Genomic DNA, 25,878 nt, shown 5'->3' on the forward strand with positions numbered 1-25,878 from the left:
TCTCTGAACGTTTTCAGCAGGGAGTCCGTGGCATACTGCCAAATAGTATTGTTAGTATTGAAGAGAAACTGGTCCACTGTTCTTCATTAGTTCTTTCAGCTAAAGGATTTATTAGGGCTTATTGAACAGAATGGAATGCTTTCAAATATGACTTTTAACTTGCACACATGTTAGATTAATTTCACTCTTGTACAATCTCCAATTCAAGTTGATTTTGCCGTTATTAAATTACTCAAGTAACATTTGCAGTTAAACCTCATTTATTTCACTATTTAGGCTTGTTCCATAAACTAATATACTTTTCTTGTATATTGCAGCTAATTCTTGCTGGTGCTTTGAGGATTGCTGACAAAGTTGAATCTGGAAAGACGTCAGTTGTGGTGCACTGCAGCGATGGTTGGGACCGAACGGCCCAGTTGACATCTCTGGCTATGCTTATGCTGGACAGCTATTACCGTACAATTAGAGGCTTTGAAATACTTATTGAAAAGGAATGGCTTAGCTTTGGCCATAGATTTCAACTTGTGAGTATGTATAGATTCTATAGTAACTTAAAGCAGCATTAATTCTGGCCCCACTAGAAATTCATGAAGGAAATGCACAATATTACCCATTTACTCTGTTAAGGATCCTGAATGAAGATTTGCTCTCCATTTGGAGGCATTCTCTAATTTTTAAATCATGTTCTCAAGTTGAATCTCAGCGTGCAGATGGAGTTCTATCTGGAGAAGTGTGAAGTGATGCACTTTGGGAGGAATAATATAGAAAGACTATACTACAGGTATAATGTCCCGAAACCGGAAACCTTGGGACAGAGGTCATTCTGGTTTTTGGGTTTTTCTGGATTTCAGAGAACAAATCCGATGTCCTGATTCTAGAAACCTCTGGGCCGAGTTTCGGGTATTTCCGGATTTTGGAGAAGAAAATCCGACGTCCCGAATCTGGAAACCTTGTGGACAATTTTTGGATATTTCCAAATTTCGGAAACAATCCGACGTCCCGAATCCGGAAACCCTTGGGCCGAGTTTCAGGTATTTCTGGATTTTGGAGACAATCTGACATCCCGAATCCGGAAACCCTTGGGCCGAGTTTCAGGTATTTCTGGATTTTGGAGACAATCTGACATCCCGAATCCGGAAACCCTTGGGCCGACTTTCGTGTATTTCCGGATTTCGGAGCATTACATCTGACTGCCCGAATCCGGCAACCTCGAGGTTGGGACAGGCTGCACTGAGCTGTGTTTTTTTTTGGATTCCTGCTTGGAAAAAGGTATGTACAGCTTAAAAGTTCCGTTTTCGAGAAATATTTCTGGATTCCGGACAACGACTCTTGCAATCTGCACAATGTCCAGTTTTCAGACAATTCCGGTTTTTAGAACTCCGTATTTCAGATGTTCTACCTGTATCATGGCATGATTTTGAAAAGTGTAAATGAACCGAGAGACCTTGGTGTCCATATACACAAATCCTTAAAGGTGGCAGAGCAAGTTGACAAGGTGGTTTAAAAAAAGCATGTGGGTTGCTTGCGATTATAAATAGAGGAATAGAATATCAAAGCAAAGAGATCAGGCTTGAACTTTATAAATTACTGGTTAGGCCTCAACTGGAGTATTCTTAGCACCACACTTTAGGAAAGATGTAAAGGCATTAGAAAAGATACAAAGGAGGTTCACCATGATGTTATCTGGGATAAGAGATGTCAGTTATGAGGAAAGATTGGAAAAGTTAGGACCGTTCTCCTTGGATCATAGAAGGTTAAGAGGTGACCCAGTAGAGATTTTCAAGATCGGTTTTGATAAAGTAAATAGGGAAAAAATATTATCTTGGTGACTGGGTCAATAACTAGGGGTCATAGATTCAAAATCTTGGTAAAAGATCTAGAGGGGGGATGAGAATCTTTTTCACTGAGTTGTTGGGATCTTGAACAGCCTACTTGAAAAGATGATGGAAGCTGATTTCATAAATAATTTTAAAAGGGAGTTGGACAGGTACTTGAGGATGAGGAACCACAGGGTTACAGACAAAAAACAGGTGATGTGGGACTAAGCACGACTTTTCTTTCAAGGACCCAGCACAGGCATGACAGGCCAAATGGCCGCCTCCTGTGCTGTAAATTTCTAGGTACCGCTGATGTTTGTATTTATGTGTGTGTTTTAAATGTACTTTTGTCACCATGCAATTGGTTACATTTTTGGGAATCTGAATTTTCATTTTGGTCCTGGCCTTATGAAGCAGTATAAAATCAACTTCAGATAGGTAGCACCTTGTGTCTTCTGCTTTTATTTCTAGTGTGTACATTGCAAGATGCACTCATAATTTTTAAGCAAGTTTGTTGAAACTGAGACTTTGGGCCAGAAATTGCTGCAATGACTCATCTTGCAGTGAACTCCTTGGTCACCGTTCACATAGTATCATAGAATGGTTACAGCACAGAAGGAGGCTTTTCGGCCTGTCGATCCCATGCCGGCTCTCTGCAAGAGCACTTCAGCTAGTTCCACTCCCCTGCCCTTTCTCTGTAACCCTGCAATTTTTTTTCCTTCAGGTACTTATCCAATTCCCTTTTGAAAGCCACGATTGCATTTGCCTCCACCACCCTTTCAGGCAATACATTCCAGATCCTAGCCACTCACTGCGTAAAAAAGTTTCCCCACACTTCGCCTTTGGTTCTTGTCACCTTAAATCTTTGTCCTCTGGTTCTTGACCCTTCCGCCAATGGGAACAGTTTCTCTCTGCTCTGTTCTGATACCTCAGGATTTTGAACACCTCTATCAAATCTCCTCTGAACCTTCTGCTCTAAGGAGAACAATCCCAGCTTCTCCAGTCTATCCACGCAAGTGAAGTCCCTCATCGCTTGAACCATTCTCTGCACCCTCTCTAATGCCTTCACATCCTTCTTAAAGCACGGTGCCCAGAATTGAACACACTACTCTCGTTGAGGCCAGACCAGTGTTTTATAAAGGTTCATCATCACTTCCTTGCTTTTGTACTCTATGCCTTTATTTATGAAGCCCAGGATCCCATTTGCTTTTGTAACCGCTTTCTCAACTTGCCCTGCCACCTTCAACAATTTGTGCACATATACCCCCTTTAGAATTGTACCCTTTAGTTTATATTACCTCTCCTCGTTCTTCCTACCAAAATGTATCACTTTGCACTTTTCTACGTAAAATTTCCTCTGCCACGTGTCTGCCCATTCCATCAGCCTGTCTGTCTGTCTTGAAGTCAATCACTATTCTCCTCACTGTTCACTAGTTTTGTGTCATCTGAAAATTTTGAAATTGTACCCTGTACACCCAAGTCTAAGTCATTAATATATATCAAGAAAAGCAGCGGCCCTAGTACCGACCCCTGGGGAACGCCACTGCATACCTTCCTCCAGTCTGAAAAACAACCGTTCACCACTACTCTCTGTTTCCTATCACTTAGCCATTCGTATCCATGCTGCCTCTGTCCCTTTTATTCCCCATGGGCTTCAGCTTTGCTGGCAAGCCTATTATGTGACACTTTATCAAGTGACTTTTGGAAGTCCATGTACGCCACATCAACCGCATTTTCCTCATCAACCCTCTCTGTTACCTCATCAAAAAACTCAATCAAGTTAGTTAAACACGATTTGCCTTTAACAAATCTGTGCTGGTTTTCCTTAATTAATCCATAGCTGTCCAAGTGACAGTTAATTTTGTCCCGGATTATTGTTTCAAAAGGCAAGGTTAAACTGACTGGCCTGCAGTTGCTGGGCTTATCCTTACACCCTTTTTTGAACAGGTGTAACAGTTGCAATTCTCCTGTCCTCTGGACCAGATGGGATGCATCCTAGGATACTGAGGGAAGTAAAGGTGGAAATTGTGGAGGTCCAAGGAAGATTGGAAGATTATGGCCAGTACCTCCACAATTTCCACCTTTACTTCCCTCAGCATCCTAGGATGCATCCCATCCGGTCCTGGTGACTTATCTACTTTACGTACAGCCAGCCTTTCCAGTACCACCTCCTTCCATCAATTTTTATCCCAGCCAGTATCTCAACTACCTCCTCTTTCACTATGACTTTGGCAGCATCACCTTCCTTGGTAAAGATAGATGCAAAGTACTCATTTAGTATCTCAGCCATGCCCTCTGCCTCCATGCGTAAGTCTCCATTTTGGTCCCTAATCAGCCCCACCTCTCTCGCTATCCGTTTACTATTTATATGTCTATAGAAGACTTTTGGAATCCTTTTATATTAGCTTCCAATCTGTTTTCATACTCTCTCTTTGCCCCTCTTATTTCCTTTTTCACTTCCCCTCTGAACTTTCTATATTCAGTCTGGTTGTCACTTGTATTCTCAACCTGACCTCTATCATACGCCCCCTTTTTTTGCTTTATCTTACTCTCTATCTCTTTCGTTGCTCCAGATTTGTGCCGTAGACTGCTGGAATGAAATGATGATGGTACAGCGATGTTAATGTATCTGGGACCTCGTGAAAGTCTTACCCAATGATCTATCTCCTTAGTAGAGGATGTTGTAACCTGGCTGGGTTTGAGAACTGTTGTATTGGTCCTTGAGAAGATAATGAATGTAGGTGTGCAAAATCTACTAACAATCTTGACCCATGAAGTAGAGAACCAGCGGCCCCATCCATAATGATCAGGAAAAGTGGAACACCCATTGGGTACATTGCTCTACTTTCATAAAAACTGCGAGACAAAAAAAATAAAGGTTCATCTGGTTGGCCTTCCACCATCCTGGCACTCACATAATAAAACAAGAATTGAGTTGTTGATTAATCATAACAATCAATCCCTCTGTTAGTTTGCAACAGACATAGAAATGATAAGGCAAACCCTCATGGAGAGCCTTGAGAATCATAGGTTCAAAGTCACTTTTTCCTCCCAAACTTACCACGTCGTGTCTTAAATTACTCATATACTGTAAAATTATATTTTCTGAAAGAAATCTATCTAATTTGCTAAGTAATGAGCTTAGTCGTCATTCAATTTCTTAACATCCTCTTAAATTTCATTTTAATCGTGTTGTATGTTTATATGAAAAACTATCTATTAAACAGTTGACAAACTTTTCAATTTATATGCGTGTACAAATTATCTAAGCAGTTTGTGAGATCACTTCTGATCTGTGACATTTAGTTGACTGGATGATCCGTTCCAATAATGTAGCCATTTATTATGTATTAATACTTGCTTTCTTGACTATTGAGATTATTCTATTTTATTTTGAGTGGAGCCTTACCACAAGATCAGTTCGGCCTATTTGATTTAATCTGTTCTCAATACCAACCTTGTCATTTCCCCGTTACATCATTTAACTGTTTCTTAAATGAACACTATGTTGGAGCCTCGACCACCTTTCCTGGCAACTGTTCCAGCTGTTGAATACTTTCGGTATTAATAAATCCGTCTTGGCATCTGTCCTCTACTTGTTCTCCCGACTTGAATCTGTGCCCTCTTGTTTTGTTGCTGGAAACAATGCTCTCAATTTAAATGATCTATTCCATTATGTTTCAACATTAATGAAACGCAGATTGCTTAGTGCAGAAATATTTTTACAGAGACTGGGACATGGCGATAAGAATCATACAGATGCTGACAGATCGCCGGTCTTCTTGCAGTTCATTGACTCAGTGTGGCAGATGACAAAGCAGGTAATAGCTTTTTTCAACTTCTAACTTTTATTTCATTTTAATAATTGATCCAAGTGAAGAATTGCAGACACTGCTATCGGGGAGGAGGAGTGGGAAATATTAAATGAAATAAACAAAGAGAGAGGAGGTATTAAAGAGTTTAGCAGCTTAGAAAATGGCTAAGTCCCCAGCCCTGGGTGAAATGTATTCCAGGCTGTTAAGCGAGCAAAAGAGGAAATAGTAGAGGCTCTGACCATCATTTTCCAATCCTCTCGTGCTTCAGATGTGGTGCCAGAGGACTGGAGGACTGCTAATGTGGTACCTTTGTTTAAGAAGAGAGAAAGGGATAGACCGAGTAATTACAAGCCAGTAAGCCTAACCTTGGTGGTGGGAAAATTATTGGAAAAAATTCTGACAGATAGGATAAATCTTCATTTAGAAAGACACGGATTAATCAAGGACAATCAGCACAGATTTGTTGAGGGAAGGTCATGTCTGACTAACTTGATTTAATTTTTTTGAGGAGGTAACAAGGATGGTCGATGAGGGTAGTGTGTTCGATGTAGTGCATGTGGATTTTAGCAAGGCTTTTGATAAGGTCCCATATGGCAAACTAGTCACGAAAGTAAAAGTCCATGGGCTCGAGGGAAAAGTGGCAAGTTGGATCCAAAATTGGCTCAAAGACACAAAGTAGAGGGTAATGGTTGGTTGATGGATATTTTTGCGACTGGAAGGCTGTTTCCAGTGGGGTTCCGCAGGGCTCAGTACTGGGTCCCTTGCTTTTTGTGGTATACATCAATGATCTAGACTTGAATATAGGGGGTATGATTAAGAAGTTTGCAGATGATACTAAAATCAGCTGTGTGGTTGATAATGAAGAAGAAAGCCGTAGACTGCAGGAAGATATCAATGAACTGGTCAGGTGGGCAGAACAGTGGCAAATGAAATTCAATCCGGAGAAGTGTGAGGTAATGCATTTGGGAAGGGCTAGCAAGGAAAGGGACTACGCATTAAATGGTAGGACACTGAGAAATGTAGAGGAACAAAGGGACCTTGGAGTACATGTCTACAGATCCCTGAAGATAGCAGGCCAGGTAGATAAGGTGGTTAAGAAGGCATATGGAATGCTTGCCTTTATTAGCAGAGACACAGAATACAAGAGCAGGGGGTTTATGCTTGAACTGTATAAAACACTAGTTAGGCCATAGCTAGAGTACTGCGTGCATTTCTGGTCACTGCATTACAGGAAGAATGTGATTGCACTGGAGAGGGTACAGAAGATTTACGAGGATGTTGCTGGGAGTGGAGAATCTTACCTATGAGGATAAATTGGATAGGCTGGATTTGTTTTCCTTGGAACGGAGGAAGCTGAGTGGAGACCTGAATGACGTGTGTAAAATTATGAGGGGCCTGGATATAGTGGATAGAAAGGGCCTATTTCCCTTAGCAGAGGGGTCAACAACTAAGGGGCAAACATTCAAAGTAATTGCTCGAGGGGATTTGAGGGGAATTTTTTTCACCCAGAGGGTTGTGGGGTTCTGGAACTCACTGTCTGAAAGGGTGGTAGAGGCAGAAACCCTCACCACATTTAAAAAGTACTTGGATGTGCACTTGAAGTGCTATAACCTGCAGGGCTACGGACTTAGTGCTGGAAAGTGGGATTAGGCTCTTGTTGGCCAGCACGGACACAATGGGCCGAATTGGCCTCCTTCCGTGCTGTAAATTTCTATGATTCTATGATCACCTATAGATTTCTGCTGTTTTCTTCCTTGAAATATGCGCATAAATTATTTATTCCTTATTTAGTCAAACCATGCATGTTGAAATCAACAGCTTAGAAAACAAATGGAAACAATTCCCTGAAAAATTCACTGTTGCCTCATTAAGTTCTGAATTTTGTTTCCATTTTTAGCGAGTTATGCCTAACAGGATTTAAAAAATATAAGCAAATTGTGTGGTTGGCGGCTGTTTCAAACTTTCCTCCTCCCCATTTTGTTTATAAGTAGATTTCATTCTACTGCTGCTTCCTATCCCCCAGACTCTAATATTAGACTGATGGTATCCTCTTCTCTGAGTCGTTTGCTTAAGACTCCTCCCTAAATTTCTTTATTGTTTATGGAAGGAACTCTAGGGTTTGGACTTTGCCAAAGCTACGGTAAACAATGGTATTGGATGAGCAAAACAACAGAGGAAGAGGACGTATAGAAAGGCTGGCGGTATTAAAGTGGTTAAGTCACTTGGTCTGGTTGGGTCCTAGGTTGCTGAGGGAAGCAAGGGTAGAAATTGCAGAGGTGTTGGCCACAATCTTCCCTTTTTAGATACAGGGGTGGTGCCAGAGGATTGGAGGATTGCAAATGTTACACCCTTGTTCAAAAGAGGGGAGAAGGATAAACGTGGCAATTACAAGTGAGTCAGTTTAACGTTGGGGAAGCTTTTAGAAACAATAATGCTGGAGAAAATTAACAGCCACTTGGACAAGCATGGATAAATAAAGGAGAACCAGCACGGATGTGTTAAAGGCAAATTATTTGACTAATTTGATTGAGTTTTTTGATGAGGTAACAGAGAGGGTTGATGAGGTCATTTCCGTTTATGTTGTCGATATGGACATTCAAAAGGCATTTGATAAAAGTACCACATTAGGCTTGTTAGCAAAATTGAAGCCCATGGGATATCATAGGAATTCCCTCGAAATCGAGGAAGGCTTGCTTCCATTCTAAAAATTAGTTCTTAGGTAATTGAACAGTCCAATACAGGAATTACTGTCTCTGTCACAGGTGGGACAGACAGTCGTTGAGGGAAAGGGTGGGTGGGTTTGCCAGTTTGCCGCATGCTCCTTCCGCTGCCTGTGCTTGATTTCTGCATGCTCTCGGCGATAAGACTCGAAGTGCTCAGCACCCTCCTGGATGCATTTCCTCCACTTAGGGCAGTCTTTGGCCAGGAACTCCCAAGTATCGGTGGGGATGTTGCATTTTATCAAGGAAGCTTTGAAGGTGTCCTTGAAACATTTCCTCTGCCCACCTTGGGCTCGCTTGCCGTGTAGGAGTTCCAAGTAGAGCGCTTGCTTTGGGGGTCTTGTGTCAGGCGTGCGAACAATGTGGCTCGTTCAGCGAAGCTGGTCGAGTGTGGACAGTGCTTCGATGCTGGGGATGTTGGCCTGATCGAGGATGCTAACGTCTTCCATGGGATAAAAGGAGCAGTTGCAGCAAAATTGGCTAAGGGATAGAAAAAAGAGAGTTGTGGTGAATGGCTGTTTTTTGGGCTGGAGGGAAGTATACAGTGGTGTTCCGCAAGGGTCGGAACTAGGACCACTGCTGTTTTTGATATACATTAATGACTTGTCTTGGGGGATACAGGGCACAATTTAGACATTTGCAGATGATACGAAACTTGGAAGTGTAGTAAACAGTGAGGAAGATCGTAATAGACTTTAAGAGGTGGAATGGGTGGACACATGGCAGATGAAATTCAATACAGAAAAGTGTGAGGTGATACATTTTGATGGGAAGAATGAGGAGAGATGATACAAGCTAAATGCTACAATTTTAATGGTGCATGAACTGAGACACCTGTGGGTGTTGTGTACAAATCTTTGAAAGTGGTAGGACAGGTTGACAAAACAATTAATAAAGCTATGGCATCCTGCACTTTATAAATAGAGGCATAGGAAATATATAAAACACTAGTTTGTGTTGGCTCCAGCTGGCGTATTGTTTCAATTCTGGGCACCAAACTTTAGGAAGAATGTGAAGGCTTTGGAGAGGGTACAGAAGAGATTTACTAGAATGGTTCCAGGGATGAAGGGATTACAGTTTCATGGTTAGACTGGAGAAGTTGGGGTTGCTCTCCTTAGAGCAGAGAAGACTAAGAAGTGTTTAAAATCATGAAGGGTTTAGATCGAGTTAATAAAGAGAAACTGTTTCCAATGGATGAAGAGTCAATAACGAGAGGGCACAGATTTAAAGTGATTGGCAAAAGAACCGGAGGTAACATGAGGAAAAACTTTTATGTAAGGAGTGGTTAGGATTTGGAATGCACTGCCTAATAGGGTGGTGGATACAGTTCAATAGTAGCCTTCAAAGGGAAATTAGATATTTGGGCCGGATTTTCGGCTTTCAGGGTTTTTCGGCAAAAACGGTAGCGGTACGTGAACTTTACCATTTTCGCTGTAGTACCATTTTTAGGCCAAACTTTTGACCTTTACGGCATCGGTAAGGAAGGTGTTGCACAAGCATTCGCGGCGCAAAACGTGAGTTTCGGCAACTTTAGTCCAGGGTCGTTTGCGCTGCGAGAGAGGCCTTGGGAGGGGGAAAAGAACATTACAAGAAACATTCCACAAGCATTAACAAGATCCTTAACTATCTAATCACTGCAAAAAAATAAAAACTTTAACTTTTTTTGCAGGTTTTCATACAACGCTGCTGGCAGGGCCGACAGGTTTGACCTGTCGCTATTCTGGGCGCGGCGTACGAGATGGGAGAGTGTTAAAACTCGATCACAAATGGTACCCGAGGATCCCGCCCGGGCTTTACGACAGGGTTTTCGCCGCGGAAGGTCAAATCGCAGCGAAAACCTGGTCGCAAACCTCTTGAAAATCCGGCCCAAATACTTGAAGAAAAAATTGCAGGGAAATGGAGAAAGAGTGGGGAAGTGGGACTAAATGGATTGTTCTTCGAAAATGTCGGCACAAATTAATAGGCCGAATGGCCCCCTGTGATGTACTATTCTGTGATTCTATTTGCCTGTACACCACCTCTGCTACTCTCGTCCCAAGCTCACTGCTTCCTATTTTCTTCTTTTTGGCTTTTCCAAAGCCCTGCTCTCACCCTCTTCCCCCTCATCTTTCATCACTCTGCTATTCAATTTATCAAGTCCTCCTTGATCCCTACTCCCACCTATCCTCACCTTTCACTCTGCCACTTCCCCAGGCTCAAATCCCTCACATGAGCCTATGGCCTCCCACTGCACCTTTCTCTGCCAGACCCATGTAGCAGCCATCATTACCTCTAACACCAGCAATCCCAATTACCCCATTCTCCATACTTGCCAATCACCTCATCCGTTACTCTGCTTGGAAGTTAGCTTCTCCAATCTCTCCATCCTGCTTACTCTTTTCCACCTGCTTTAGATCACACTACCAGTTCAACAATCACCACCTCCTATTTCTCTCCAGAGTATTCATTCACTTGCAAACAAGATCCTTGCCATCCACAGCCTCATTGTGGATGCATATATTGACATCCTGACACTGAGAGAAACATGGCTTACAGATGGTGACTCCTTCCCCTTCTCTTTAACAATGTTCCCTCCAAGCTATGTGAAAGGTCCTGCGCAGGCTGCCCATCGGCTTTTCCATTGTAGTACCGTGCATGTGCAGAAATGTAAAGGGTCCACGCAGTAAAAGAAACAGGCCGTGTAGAACAAAGCGCAGCTTACAGGGAATGTTGCTCTCTAACCTGGTTATACTTTTCACCACCTGCCCCCTAAATCACTGTGGGAGAAGCATGGCCCATATCTTCAAGTTACGCTTTGACCACTTCCTCTGTACTTTCTTGTTTTTGAGCATTTAACCCTTTTCGATCCATCATGCCTTTTATTTAAAATTCTTGTTTACCACTCCCTCTCCCAGCTCCACATTGACGTCTTCCAATGAGATAGCCTTCCTTTTCTCTGCCCTTAGCCTCTGCATGAGTGGCTCCTCATCCTTGATAATTTCAACTCCCCTAGTCCATTCTCTTCTGAATTCACTACATCCTGTCCTCCCTCTATCTCATTTTTCATATAAAATCCACTAACTTTATCATTGGCCATACCCTCAACCTTGCCCTCTCTCATCGCTCCTCAGCGCCTTTGGTCACAGCCCTTGACAAGGTTATCTCTACTTATTTAAATTATCTATTTATTTCTTTGTCTCCCTTGCTATCCACACCTCCCTATCCTCCAGCAATCCCTCCACTTTCCCCATTTGCCATATCAAATCGCGAAACACTTGCCTTTGGCCCTCCAATCGTCATGACATTGCCACTGCTGTCAATTTGTGTAAGTGGTCCCTCACCTCTCTGATACGGGTATGATAGCACAATGGTTATGTTACTGGACTGGAAGAATGATCCAAAGTCACAAGTTCAAATCCCACCACGGCAGCTGGAGAATTTAAATTCAGTTAATTAAATAAATCTGGAATAAAAAGTTGTACCAGTAATGATCATGAAACTACCTGTTATTATAAAAACCCATCTGGTTTTCTAATGTCCTTTAGGGAAGGAAGTCTGCCGCCCTTGCCCGGTCTAGCCTTTTTGTGACTTCAGACCCACAGCAATGTGGTTGACTCTTAACTGCTCTCTCAAATGGCCTAGCAAGCCACTCAGTTGCATCTAAGTGCTCGGATAAACAACAAGAATAACCGGACAGACTACCCAACATTGACTAAGGTACAAGATTCGCATATGGCAAAGGCATACCCAGCCCAGTCAACACTTCAAAGTTCCTCTCACTAATATCTGGGGAATTGTGCCAAAATTGGGAGAGCTGTCCCACAGGCCAGTCAAGCAACGGCGTGACGTAGTCATAGCTTTCATTCAACGTCCCAGACTCCTCCATCACTATTCCTGGATATGACATGTCGCACCAGCAGGACAGATCCACCAGAGCTGGCAGCCCAGTGCTTATACATTCAGGATGGAGTGGCCCTGGGAGTACTCAATATTTGACTCCAGACCCCATGAAGTCTTATGGCATCAGGTCAGACATGGGCAAGGAAACCTTCTGCTGATTACTACCTACCGCCCTCCCTCAGCTGTGAATCAGTACTCTTCCATGTTAAAAAAGGAGGGAGAGAAAAAACAGGGAATTATAGACCGGTCAGCCTGACCTCAGTAGTGGGTAAAATGATGGAATCAATTATTAAGGATGTCATAGCAGCGCATTTGGAAAATGGTGACATGATAGGCCCAAGTCAGCATGGATTTGTGAAAGGGAAATCATGCTTGACAAATCTTCTGGAATTTTTTGAGGATGTTTCCAGTAAAGTGGACAAAGGAGAACCAGTTGATGTGGTATATTGGACTTTCAGAAGGCTTTCGACAAGGTCCCACACAAGAGATCAATGTGCAAAGTTAAAGCACATGGGATTGGGGGTAGTGTGCTGACGTGGATTGAGAACTGGTTGTCAGACAGGAAGCAAAGAGTAGGAGTAAATGGGTACTTTTCAGAATGGCAGGCAGTGACTAGTGGGGTACCGCAAGGTTCTGTGCTGGGGCCCCAGCTGTTTACATTGTACATTAATGATTTAGACGAGGGGATTAAATGTAGTATCTCCAAATTTGCGGATGACACTAAGTTGGGTGGCAGTGTGAGCTGCGAGGAGGATGCTATGAGGCTGCAGAGTGACTTGGATAGGTTAGGTGAGTGGGCAAATGCATGGCAGATGAAGTATAATGTGGATAAATGTGAGGTTATCCACTTTGGTGGTAAAAAGAGAGAGACAGACTATTATCTGAATGGTGACAGATTAGGAAAAGGGAAGGTGCAACGAGACCTGGGTGTCATGGTACATCAGTCATTGAAGGTTGGCATGCAGGTACAGCAGGCGGTTAAGAAAGCAAATGGCATGTTGGCCTTCATAGCGAGGGGATTTGAGTACAGGGGCAGGGAGGTGTTGCTACAGTTGTACAGGGCATTGGTGAGGCCACACCTGGAGTATTGTGTACAATTGTGGTCTCCTAACTTGAGGAAGGACATTCTTGCTATTGAGGGAGTGCAGTGAAGATTCACCAGACTGATTCCCGGGATGGTGGGACTGACCTATCAAGAAAGACTGGATCAACTGGGCTTGTATTCACTGGAGTTCAGAAGAATGAGAGGGGACCTCATAGAAACGTTTAAAATTCTGATGGGTTTAGACAGGTTAGATGCAGGAAGAATGTTCCCAATGTTGGGGAAGTCCAGAACCAGGGGTCACAGTCTAAGGATAAGGGGTAAGCCATTTAGGACCGAGATGAGGAGAGACTTCTTCACCCAGAGAGTGGTGAACCTGTGGAATTCTCTGCCACAGAAAGTGGTTGGGGCCAATTCACTAAATATATTCAAAAGGGAGTTAGATGAAGTCCTTACTACTCGGGGGATCAAGGGGTATGGCGAGAAAGCAGGAAGGGGGTCCTGAAGTTTCATGTTCAGCCATGAACTCATTGAATGGCGGTGCAGGCTAGAAGGGCTGAATGGCCTGCTCCTGCACTTATTTTCTATGTCTATGTCTATGTTGAACACCACTTGAAAGAAGCACTGAGGGTAGCAAGGGCACAGCATGTACTCTGGGTGGGGGGCTTCAATGTGCATCACCAAGAGTGGCTCGGTAACACCACTGACCGAGCCGGCTGAATCCTGAAGGACATAGCTGTCAGACTGGGCCTGCAGCAGATGTTGGGAAAACCTACTTGATCACCAATCTACCTATCACACTTACGAATAACTTGCTTACCAATGCTCAGTTTGAGTTTTGCCAGGATCACTCTGCTCCAGACCGCATTACAGCCTTCGTCCAAACATGAACAAAAGAGCTCAATTCTAGAGGTGAGGTGAGAATGACTGCCGATGTTCCCTCTAATTCTAATGCGCGGTTTTTCTATTTAGAGAGCGGCAACACGAGGGGAAAACCTACTTGATCATCATCTACCTGTCGCAGATGCATCTGTCCATGACGGTATTGGTGGGAGTGACCTTGTCCTTGTGGAGACGAAGTCCCATTATAACACTGAGGACACGCTCCATCATGTTGTGTGGCACTACGACCGTACTAAATGGGATAGTTTCAGAACAGATATAGCAGCTCAAAACTGGACATCCAGGAGGCGCTGTGGGCCATCAGTCGCAGCAGAATTGTTTACTACCATAATCTAACCTCATGACCTGGCATATCCCTCATTCTATCTTTACCATCAAGCGAGGGGACCAACACTGGTTGATTGAGGAGCATGCCAGGAGCAACACCAAAAATGAGGTGCCAACCAGGTTAAGCTACAACACAGAACTGCATGCATGCTAAACAGTGGAAGTGGCATGCTATAAATGGCTAAGCAATGTCACAACCAACTGATCAGATAAAAGCTCTGCAGTCCAGCTGCATCAAGTTGTGAATGGTGGTGGACAATCAAACAGCTAACGGGAGGAGGAGGCTCCATGAACATCCCCATCCTCAATGATGGCAGAGCCCAGCACATGACTGCAAAAGACAAGGCTGAAGCATTTTCAACCATCTTCAGACAGAAGTGCTGAGTTGATCTATCTCAGCCTCCTCCTGAGGTCCGCACCACAGAAGCCAGTCTGCAGCCAGTTAGAATCACTCCACGTGGTATCAAGAAACGGCTGAGCGCACTGGATACAACAACAGCTATGGGCCCCTACAACATCCAGAAGTAGCCGTGCCTCTAGCCAAGCTGTTCCAGTACAGCTACAAGACTGGCATCGACCCGACAAATTGCCCACATATGACCTGTCCACAAAAAGCAGGACAAATCCAATCCAGCCAATTTCCTCCCCATCTGTCTATTCTCAATCATCAGCAAAATGATGGAAGGTGTCGTCGACAGAGCTATTAAGTGGCATTTACTCACCAATCTTCAGTTTTAGTTCTACCAGAATCACTCTGCTCCAGTCCGCATTACAGCCTTTGTCTAAACATGAACAAAAGAGCTCAATTCTAGAGGTGAGGTGAGAATGACTGCCGATGTTCCCTCTAATTCTAAAGCGGGTTTTTCACCAGTTGCGCAAAACCTCTAGAGCACGGCCATGCAGCTTAAAGGGAAAGTTGGTAATTGTCCTTGACATCAAGGTAGCATTTGACCGAGTGTGGCATATCAAAGAGCCCTAATAAAACTGAAGTCAATGAGAATCGGGGAAAACTCTCCTGGCTGGAGTCATATCTATCACAAAGAAAGATGGTTGTGGTTGTTAGAGGCCAATCATCTCAGCCCCAGGACATCACTGCAGGAGTTACTCAAGGCCCAACCATCTTCAGCTGCTTCATCAGTGACCTTCCCACCATCATAAGGTCAGAAGTGGGGATGTTTGCTGATGATTGCACAAGTGTTCAATTCCATTTGCAACTCCTCAGATGGTGAAACAGCCCGTGCCCACATGCAGCAAGACATGGACAACATTCAGGCTTGGGCTGATAAGTGGCAAAAGTAACATTTGCGCCACACAAGTGCCAGGAAATGACCAGCTCCAACAGGAGAGAGTCTAGCCACCTCCCTTTGACTTTCAATGGATTGCCATCACCAAATCCCCCACAATCAACATCCTGGGGGTCACCATTGACCAAAAACCTAACTGGACCAGCCACACAAATATTGTGGCTACAAGAGCAGGTCAGAGGCTGGGTATCCTGCAGCGAGTGTCTCCCCTCCTGACCTTTCCACCATCTACAAGGCATGTCAGGAGTGTGATGGAATACTCTCCATTCACCTGGATGAGTGCAGCTCCAACAACACTCTAGAAGCTTGACACCATCCAGGACAAAGCAGCCCGCTCGATTGGCACTCCATTACCATCTTAAACATTCACTCCCTCAATCACCGGTGCACCGTGGCTGCATTGTGTACCATCAAAAGATGCACTGCATTAACTCGCTAAGGCCTCTTCGACAGCACCTACCACCTAGAAGGACAAGGGCAGTGGGCGCATTGGAACACCAACATCTTCAAGTTCCCCTCCAAGTCACACACCAGCTTGAGTTGAAAATATATCGCTGTTCCTTTATTGTCGCAGGATCAAAATCCTGGAACAAACTCCCTAACAGCTCTTTGGGAGTAGCTTCACCTCACGGACTGCAGCGGTTGAAGAAGGCGGCTCACCACCACTTTCTCGAGGGCAATTAAGGATGGTCAGTAAATGCTGGTCTTGCCAGCGATGCTCACATCCCATGAATGAAAAAAAAAACATCTCTATCTTCCACCCCAATGTTCCCTACCTTTGCTTGTTTAAGTCAAAGGACGACAAACCCAAATGTACTTGCGCACAACTGCCTGAGGCATTCACTACTAAATCTTCCTTGACCACATCAAGTACTACCATCCTTTGCTCTCCTCAGTTTGTAACCACTCACTGTTCTTAGATATCCTGGAGGGCACGTTTAATTCCAGGCTACTCAACATATCTGCTCTTTACACTTATGTATTTACTAGCTGTCACTCCCTCTCCAATCTCACTTTTCTAGCTAAGATCCTTAAACGTGTTATCACCTCCAGCTCCATGCCTACCTTTCCCACTACTCTCCAATTTTTTGCATTCTGGTGTCTGCCCTTCTTGAGCACTGAAACAGCTCTAAGTAAAGTCACGTAGTGCATCCTCTGTGATTATAACTGTGGTGTATTATCTGTCTTTGTACTTAATCTCTCTGCAGCAATTTGACATGGATGACCATGCCATTCTGCATTGCCCACCTCCATGGGACTGCCTTCACATGGTTCTAGTCCTGTCAATCCAAATGTAGCCAGCGCAGCTACCCTCCTTTGCAATATTAATCTCTGGAGTCCTCCAAGGATTTACTCATGGCCAACGTTCCCCCTGTGCATTGATCAGGAGGTCCTGCGCATGTTGCACATCCCCAGGTCAGCATACAGATGTTCGCTAATGACGTGAGGAGCTACCTCTTTTACCATATTTCTTGCCCCAACTATCTCTGTGCTGTTAGACAGCTTGTCCAACAGCAGTCTTGGAAGAGTCATCACTACCTCCAGCTCAGCATTTCGAAAACTGAAAATCATCATCTCCAACCCCCACCACAACACACTTCACTTCCTTGCCACTGATTCGATTCCCCACTGTTCTGCCTGAACCAAACTGTTTGTCGCCTTGACGTCCTATTCAATTCTAAGCTTAGTTTTACATCCAATTTCATTTCGATCAGAAAGACTGCTTATTTCTCCACAGCATTTCCTGTTTCCGCACACTACCTCAGTCCCATTGCTGCTGAAACCCTCCATTACTCGCAGGTTCAATTACCCTAATGCTCTCCTTGCTGACCTTTCATTTTCCATGAAGTTCAGCTTATCCAAAACTCTACTGCAGATATCCTGTCCCCGCTGTCTATCTTGCCCATTACCCCGTCTGCTCTGATCTACATTAGCTTCCTGTCCCCCACTTAATTTAAAATCCTTCTCATCTTTAAATCTCTCTCTGGCCTCACATCACTTTATCTGCTACATTAGAAACATAGAAACATAGAAAATAGGTGCAGGAGTAGGCCATTCGGCCCTTTGAGCCTGCACCACCATTCAATAAGATCATGGCTGATCATTCACCTCAGTACCCCTTTCCTGCTTTCTCTCCATACCCCTTGATCCCTTTAGCATCGGGAACATTCTTCCTGCATCTAACCTGTCCAGTCCCGTCAGAATTTTATATGTTTCCATGAGATCCCCTTTCATCCTTCTAAACTCGAGTGAATACAGGCCCAGTCGATCCAGTCTCTCCTCATATGTCAGTCCTGCCATCCCAGGAATCCGTCTGGTGAACCTTCACCGCACTCCCTCAATAGCAACATTGTCCTTCCTCAGATTAGGAGACCATAACCGAGCACAATATTCCAGGTGAGGCCTCACTTAGGCCCTGTACAACTGCAGTAAGACCTCCCTGCTCCTATACTCAGATCCCCTAGCTATGAAGGCCAGCATACCATTTGTCTTCTTCACCGCCTGCTGTACCTGCATGCCAACTTTCAATGACTGATGTACCATGACACCCAGGTCTCGTTGCACCTCCCCTTTTCTTAATCTGCCGCCATTCAGATAATATTCTGCCTTCGTATTTTTGACACCAAAGTGGATAACCTCACATTTATCCACATTATACTGCATCTGCCATGCGTTTGCGTACTCACCTAACCTGTCCAAGTCACCCTGCAGCCTCTTGGCGTTCTCCTCACAGCTCACACCGCCACCCAGCTTAATGTCATCTGCAAACTTGGAGATATTATACTCAATTCCTTCATCTAAATCATTAATGTATATTGTAAATAGCTGGGGTCCCAGCACAGAGCCCTGCGGCACCCCACTAGTCACAGCCTGCCATTCTGAAAAGGACCCGTTTATCCCGACTCTCCGCTTCCTGTCTGCCAACCAGTTCACTATCCACGTCAGTACATTACCCCCAATACCATGTGCTTTAATTTTGTACGCCAATCTCTTGTGTGGAACCTTGTCAAAAGCTTTTGAAAGTCCAAATACACCACATCCACTGGTTCTCCCTTGTCCACTCGACCAATTACATCCTCAAAAAAATTCTAGAAGATTTGTCAATCATGATTTCCCTTTCATAAATCCATGCTGACTTGGACCGATCCTGTCACTGCTTTCCAATTGAGCTGCTATTTCATCTTTAATAATTGATTCCAACATTTTCCCCAGTACTGATGTCAGGCTAACCGGTCTATAATTACCCGTTTTCTCTCTCCCTCCTTTCTTAAAAAGTGGTGTTACATTAGCTACTCTCCAGTCCATAGGAACTGAAACAATGTCGATAGACTGTTGGAAAATGATCACTAATGCATGCACTATTTCTAGTGCCACTTCCTTAAGTACTCTGGGATGCAGACCCCGGGGATTTATCAGCCTTCAATCCCATCAATTTCCCTAACACAATTTCTCACCTAATAAGGATTTCCTTCAGTTCCTCCTTCTCACTAGACCCTCGGTCCCCTAGTATTTCTGAAAGATTATTTGTGTCTTCCTTCGTGAAGACAGAACCAAAGTATTTGTTTAACTGGTCTGCCATTTCTTTGTTCCCCATTATAAATTCACCTGAATTTGTCTTCACTAATCTTTTTCTCTTCACATACCTATAGAAGCTTTTGCAGTCAGTTTTTATGTTCCCAACAAGCGGCCTCTCATACTCTTATATTCCCCTTCCTAATTAAACCCTTTGTGCTCCTCTGTTGAATTATAAAATTCTCCCAGTCCTCAGGTTTGCTGCTTTTTCTGGCCAATTTATATGCTTCTTTGGATTTAACACTATCCTTAATTTCCCTTGTTAGCCATGGTAGAGCCACTTTCCCCATTTTATTTTTACTCCAGACCGGGATGTACAATTGTTGAAGTTCATCCATGTGATCTTTAAATGTTTGCCATTGCCTATCCACTGTCAACCCTTTAAGTATCACTCGCTAGTCTATTCTAGCCAATTCAGGTCTCATACCATCGAAGTTACCTTTCCTCAAGTTCAGGACCCTAGTCTCTGAATTAACTGTGCCACTCTCCATCTTAATAAAGAATTCTACCATATTATGGTCACTCTTCCCCAAGGGGCCTCGCATAACAAGATTGCTAATTAGTCCTTTCTTATTACACATCACCCAGTCTAGGATAGCCAGCCCTCTAGTTGGTTCCTCGATATATTGGTCTAGAAAACCATCCCTAATACACTCCAGGAAATCCCCCTCCACCGCATTGCTACCAGTTTGGTTAGCTCAATCATTATGTAGATTAAGGTCGCCCATGATAACTGCTGTACCTTTCTTTATTGCACGCATCCCTCATTTCTTGTTTGATGCTGTCCCCAACCTCACTACTACTGTTTGGTGGTCTGTACACAACTCCCACTAGTGTTTTCTGCCCTTTGCTATTCCGTAGCTCCACCCATACAGATTCCACACCATCCAAGCTAATGTCCTTCCTTACGATTGAGTTAATTTCCTCTTTAACCAGCATCGCCACCCCACCTCCTTTTTCTTTCGGTCTATCCTTCCTGAATGTTGAATACCCCTGGATGTTGAGTTCCCAGCCTTGGTCACCCTGGAGCCATGTCTCCGTGATGCCAATTACATCATATCCGTTAACAGCTCTCTGTGCAGTTAATTCGTCCACATTATTACGAATACTCCTCGCATTGAGGCACAGAGCCTTCAGGCTTGTCTTTTTAACATACGTTGCCCCTTTAGAATTTTGCTGTAAAGTGACCCTTTTTGCTTTTTGCCTTGGGTTTCTCTGCCCTCCACTTTTACTTTTCTTCTTTCTATCTTTTGCTTCTGCCCCCCTTCTACTTCCCTCTGTCTCCCTGCATAGGTTCCCATCTCCCTGCCATATTAGTTTAACCCCTCCCCAACAGCACAAGCAAACATTCCCCCTTGGACATTGGTTCCGCTCCTGCCCAGGTGCAGACCGTCCAGTTTGTACTGGTCCCACCTCCCCCAGAACCAGTTCCAATGTCCCAGGAATTTGAATCCCTCCCTTTTACACCACACCTCAAGCCACGTATTCATCTGAGCTATCATGTGATTTCTACTCTGACTAGCACGTGGCACTGGTAGCAATCGTGAGATTACTACTTTTGAGGTCTTACTTTTTAATTTAGTTCCTAGCTCCCTAAATTAGTCTTGGAGGACCTCATCCCATTTTTTACCTATATCGTTGGTATCTATATGCACCACGACAACTGGTTGTTCACCCTCCCCCTTCAAAATGTCCTGCAGCCGCTCTGAGACATCCTTGACCCTTGCACCAGGGAGGCAATATACCATCCTGGAGTCTCGATTGTGGCCGCAGAAACGTCGATCTGTTCCCCTTACGATAGAATCCCCTACCACTATAGCTCTCCCACTCTTTTTCCTGTCCTCCTGCGCAGCAAAGCCACCCATGGTGCTATGAGCTTGTCTGCTGCTGCTCTACCCTGATGAGTCATCCCCCTCAACAGTACCCAAAGAGGTGTATCTGTTTTGCAGGGGGATGACTGCAGGGGACCGCTGCATTACCTTCCTTCCACTGCTCTTCCTGTTGGTCACCCTTCCCCTATCTGGCTGTGTACCCTTTACCTGCGGTGTGGCCAACTCAGTAAATGTGCTATTCACGACATTCTCAGCATCGTGGATGCTCTAGAGTAAATCCACCCGCAGCTCCAGTGCCGCAATGCGGTCTGTCAGGTGCTGCAGCCGATACAATTCCCGCACATGTAATCGTCAGGGACACTGGAAGCGTCACTGACTTCCCACATAGTGCAGAAGGAGCTTGACACGTGTCCGAGCTCTCCTGCCTTGACTTAACCCTTAGATTAACTTAATTTGCCAATAACAATGCTAAAGGTTACCTACTGATAAAGAAAAACTACTCACCAATCACCAGCCAATCACTTACTCCCTTGGCTGTGACATCACCCTTCGATTTCTTTCTACTTTTTTGCTTTCTCTCCCTGCAGCTGCACCAGCTGACCTTTTATAGGCCTCCCCACGCTGCCGCTCCACCTCCTCGATGTCCCGCTGGCTCCTGACGACATTGGGCCTTTTATAGGCCTCCCCACGCTGCCGCTCCACCTCCTCGATGTCCCGCTGGCTCCTGACGACATTGGGCCTTTTATAGGCCTCCACACGCTGCCGCTCCACCTCCTCGATGTCCCACTGGCTCCTGACAACGTTGGGCCTTTTATAGGCCTCCCCACGCTGCCGCTCTGCCTCCTCGACGTCCCGCTGGCTCCCGACGACATTGGGCCTTTTATGGGCCTCCACACGCTGCCGCTCCACCTCCTCGATGTCCCCCTTCCTGACTCCTGCCTTCTGTATGTATAACCCTTCTATTGCCCCGCTGTTACTGGCAGAACATTAAGCCGTGAGGATCCTACTATTTGGAAATCCCTTCTCTCTTGCCACTTCTCTCTCCTCTTAAAATCTTCTCAATCTATCTCTTTTGCTCACCCCTCCTTCTGGACTTGGCATCTGTTTTTCTTCGACCTATCTGTGAAGTGCCTTGGAGTGTTATTAATGCAAGTTGCTGTGTGGGCTTTTTATGTGTAATATATGTACTATCCAGCTCCCAGATATTGTCATTTTTGAATTTAGATAAAATTTGTTCACTCTGGAAACTTAGGACTTAATTTTCCCCAAAGCATTTTTTTGGCTTACTTGAACAGTTACGCCCAATTTTTTGGGGCCTAAGCATGCACAAAAAAAATTTGTTTCCCCGTTGGATTTCTTCATTTTGGCATGACGTGACCCGACCTTTAGTTTTGGGGGTGGAACCTTGATCTGCGCCAAAAAGATCGGACTGCCATGGTAACCAGGAACACAGTGCGAGCTGAGGCTGCAAAGTGAAGTATACAGCCAGCTCCCAACACACTAAAAGAATTGAAAAACACATAGCAGCAGCTTACCTCCAACCCCACCCGAAGGGCTTGCCGGTCCGGGGTCATTCTCGGTCCCCATTCTCCCCATCCGGTCCCATTCTCGATCCTCGGAACAAACACTGTCTCTCGCGTGCTCGCTCTGTTTCTCGCGCACGCGCTCTGTCTCTCGCGCAGGCTCACTCACTAACCGAGAATGGGACCGGACTGTGTGTGAGAACCGGGGACCGAGAATGGGACCGGACAGCCTTTGGACGGGGTTGGAGGTAAGTTGCTGCTGTGTGTTTTTCAATTCTTTCAGTGTGTCCGGGCATCTGCTGCACCGCTTTCCTTACCTCTCTGGAATGTTTTTCTGCAGAGGCCACATACGCTGGCCTAAGCACAACTGGAGTAACTTTCAGCTGGTCAAACTTCCCTAAATGGCCAGAATTGGCGTAGGTGGCTGGTTACGCCCCCTTTGCCTGAAAAAAAAACTGACCTAACAAAATCGTAACTAACTGAATTACACTGGTGCAAATTGATTGGGGAAACTGGTTTTTCAATTTCAGCCAAAAAGAGCAGCCTGCTCAAAAAAACGGCGCAAATCACTGGAAAAATTGAGCCCTTTGACTGTGTCTTCAGACACAACTATGTCAATAGTCTCCTGGCTGGCCTCCCATCTTCCACCCTCCATAAACTTGAGCTCATCGAAAACTCAACAACATTAAAGGCGCTCTCTAAATGCACGTTATTGTTCTTTGCATTGGGAGGTTTCTATTGTACTTCATTTTCTGTAAGGTGCTTTGGGACTTCCTGAGGTCGTGAAATACACTATATAAATGCAAGTCTCTGAATTCTGGAGTTGTTATCAACAAGAGACTTGGGTTGCAATACCTATAATCAGGTTATTAGGACTGAATTTTTGTTAATTCAAATAAAGCAGAAGAAAAGGCAACAGGGAAAATTTCTCCTTATCAGTGTTTTATAAAAGAAAGGACTTTTTTAAGGGGAGGCTCTTTTTTTGACTGCGATTTTTGGGGTCTCCTCCTAAACTGTTCCTGTGGTTCAGAATACAGAAGTGGTCCCACATGCCTCAGCAGGTAGTAATTCTACCCCATTCCTCAGTTTGACTAGCCAAGCTAGTTGCTATGAAAATTGATGGAACTGCTGTGCAAGGCACATGTAGTACCCATAATCTATATGGTAAGAGCAGCTTGAGACATGAATGGTGTCGTGTTTAACCAAGTAAAAATAGACAAAAACTCAAAAGATAAAATATTATAGTGAAAGATGCAGGGAGTTACTAATACACACACTATTCTCCCTTAGTCGTTCCCTCTCCTTTTGAGGTTTGCGGTTATACTTGCTGTAATCCATGAAGTGTCCCACGTTTAAAAAAAGACAAGCAACTAAATGGAAGGAAACTTAAATCCTAAAACGTGACATGGAACCCTACAGATGATTATTAGATATCTGAACCTGAAATTTATTTTGTTTGTTCTGAAACAAATTGAAGTGGATAGTAAAATAACAATATGACATAGACTTGTTTTGTTGTCATTCAATTTAGGTCTGTATCCAATCTACATGTTCAGCTTTTGGTTCAGTTTTTGCATTATTTTTTACATTAGCCCATTTAAATTGAATTTCTGATAACTTTTATTTCCTCAGTTCCCAACAGCCTTTGAATTTAATGAGTTCTTCCTTGTAACCATTCTTGACCATCTGTATAGCTGTTTGTTTGGAACATTCCTTTTTAACAGTGAGCAGCAACGAGTCACAGAGGTGAGTCTGACCACTGTAATCAAATTCCATGTTAATTTTGGCTTATTTGTTGTGGTGTAATTTGTTGATCATTGTAATAGTATGATAATCTGAATCATTGAAGCATACATAATATAAAACAAAATTGCATGTTCTATGTATAAAATTGTGTTGGGTTTTGATATTTCTTCAATAACTACTGTGCAGATGTACAATTCATCAATTTACAACTGATTGGTACTCTTTCTATATGACATTCACCACAGACCAGACACTCCACTATGGTATATAATACAATACTCCAAAATAGCTTTTCTATTTACAATAATTAAACCATGCTAAGACCCATTAAATAATTTGCTGTACTCTGGTGTGGTGATCTCCTTCCATTGTCAACCACTCTTGTATTGTAGGTTAAGTGGTGAGGTTGTCCACGCATGTCTGGATGCTTCATTCACTTAAATAGGAACAGGCATTTTGGACTAGACTGAAGGATAATCCAGACACATCCAATCCTGTAAAACCCTTTCTAGGAAGAGTATGGAGCAGCTCTGACTCAATCATTTTTTCAGCGTGGAAGGTCTTTTGATTTGCTCTCTAGCCAACCTAAAATATCATGCTCCATTGTAGTGAATGGAGCCACAATGCGATGCATGTACACCATCTCTGTAATGTACAAGCAGAAACAGATCAAAAGTGTTAGGATCCGTGATGAAATCCATACAAGGGGTTCCCAATTACTTTATACTAAGGGTAGCCAGCCAACCAACATCTTGTAAACTGCAAGTAGCTTTTCTCTGACTAAAGTCCAGCACTTTGCACCCACTCACGCATTCAATCCCGGTGCGAGAGTTGCAGATAAATCATAATAAAACAAACAACCTTCCTTCCATTCCATCTGAATTGATGGCCGTATCAATAAATTAATTTTACTCCAAATGCACCTGAATAGAAGGCTGTAGGACATGCAGAGAGCACTGAGTTTATAAACACATTGGCCTGGATTTTGTGGTCCACGGCGTATGGCACTCGCATACAAAAAGAATACGATGGGGACCCTCCTTTGCGAACTGGAGGGCAGCGTAATGGCCCACAAATCCGAGGGCACAGCGTGTGCGGAAGTGTGCCTGGGATCACGTGGGCCTGGTGCTCCAATCAGGAAAACAGAAGGTGTCTCATTCATTTATAATCTCCGGAAAGGTGAAAAAACAAGCCCTCATTACTAGAGCCTTCCGGGAGAAACATCTGTACTTTCAGTTTGGATTTTTTTTTAAGCTTTAAAAGGATGCTAAAAAAAATATTCTATTATTATAAACTCGACATCATCCAGGACAAAGCAGCCCACTTGATCGGCACCCCATCCACCACCTTAAACATTCACTCCCTTCACCACCGGCGCAACCCTGGCTTGCAGTGTG

General features: G+C 44.1%; 1 protein-coding gene across 4 annotated transcripts in view; it reads left to right on the forward strand.

Annotated features, from left to right (window-relative positions):
- mtmr2 (myotubularin related protein 2) overlaps positions 1-25,878 on the forward strand; it is a 168,486-nt gene that overhangs the window by 122,102 nt on the left and 20,506 nt on the right. For 3 of the 4 annotated variants that reach the window (XM_070891948.1, XM_070891950.1, XM_070891951.1), the window contains exons 11-13: positions 318-524; positions 5,546-5,638; positions 24,368-24,481. In XM_070891948.1, the coding sequence (XP_070748049.1) occupies positions 318-524; positions 5,546-5,638; positions 24,368-24,481 (414 nt within the window). The remainder of the gene's footprint in view (positions 1-317; positions 525-5,545; positions 5,639-24,367; positions 24,482-25,878) is intronic. The other variant, XM_070891949.1, reaches the window with a different exon arrangement.

The sequence above is a fragment of the Pristiophorus japonicus genome, chromosome 10 (assembly GCF_044704955.1).
Source record: "Pristiophorus japonicus isolate sPriJap1 chromosome 10, sPriJap1.hap1, whole genome shotgun sequence".
NCBI lineage: Eukaryota > Metazoa > Chordata > Chondrichthyes > Pristiophoridae > Pristiophorus > Pristiophorus japonicus.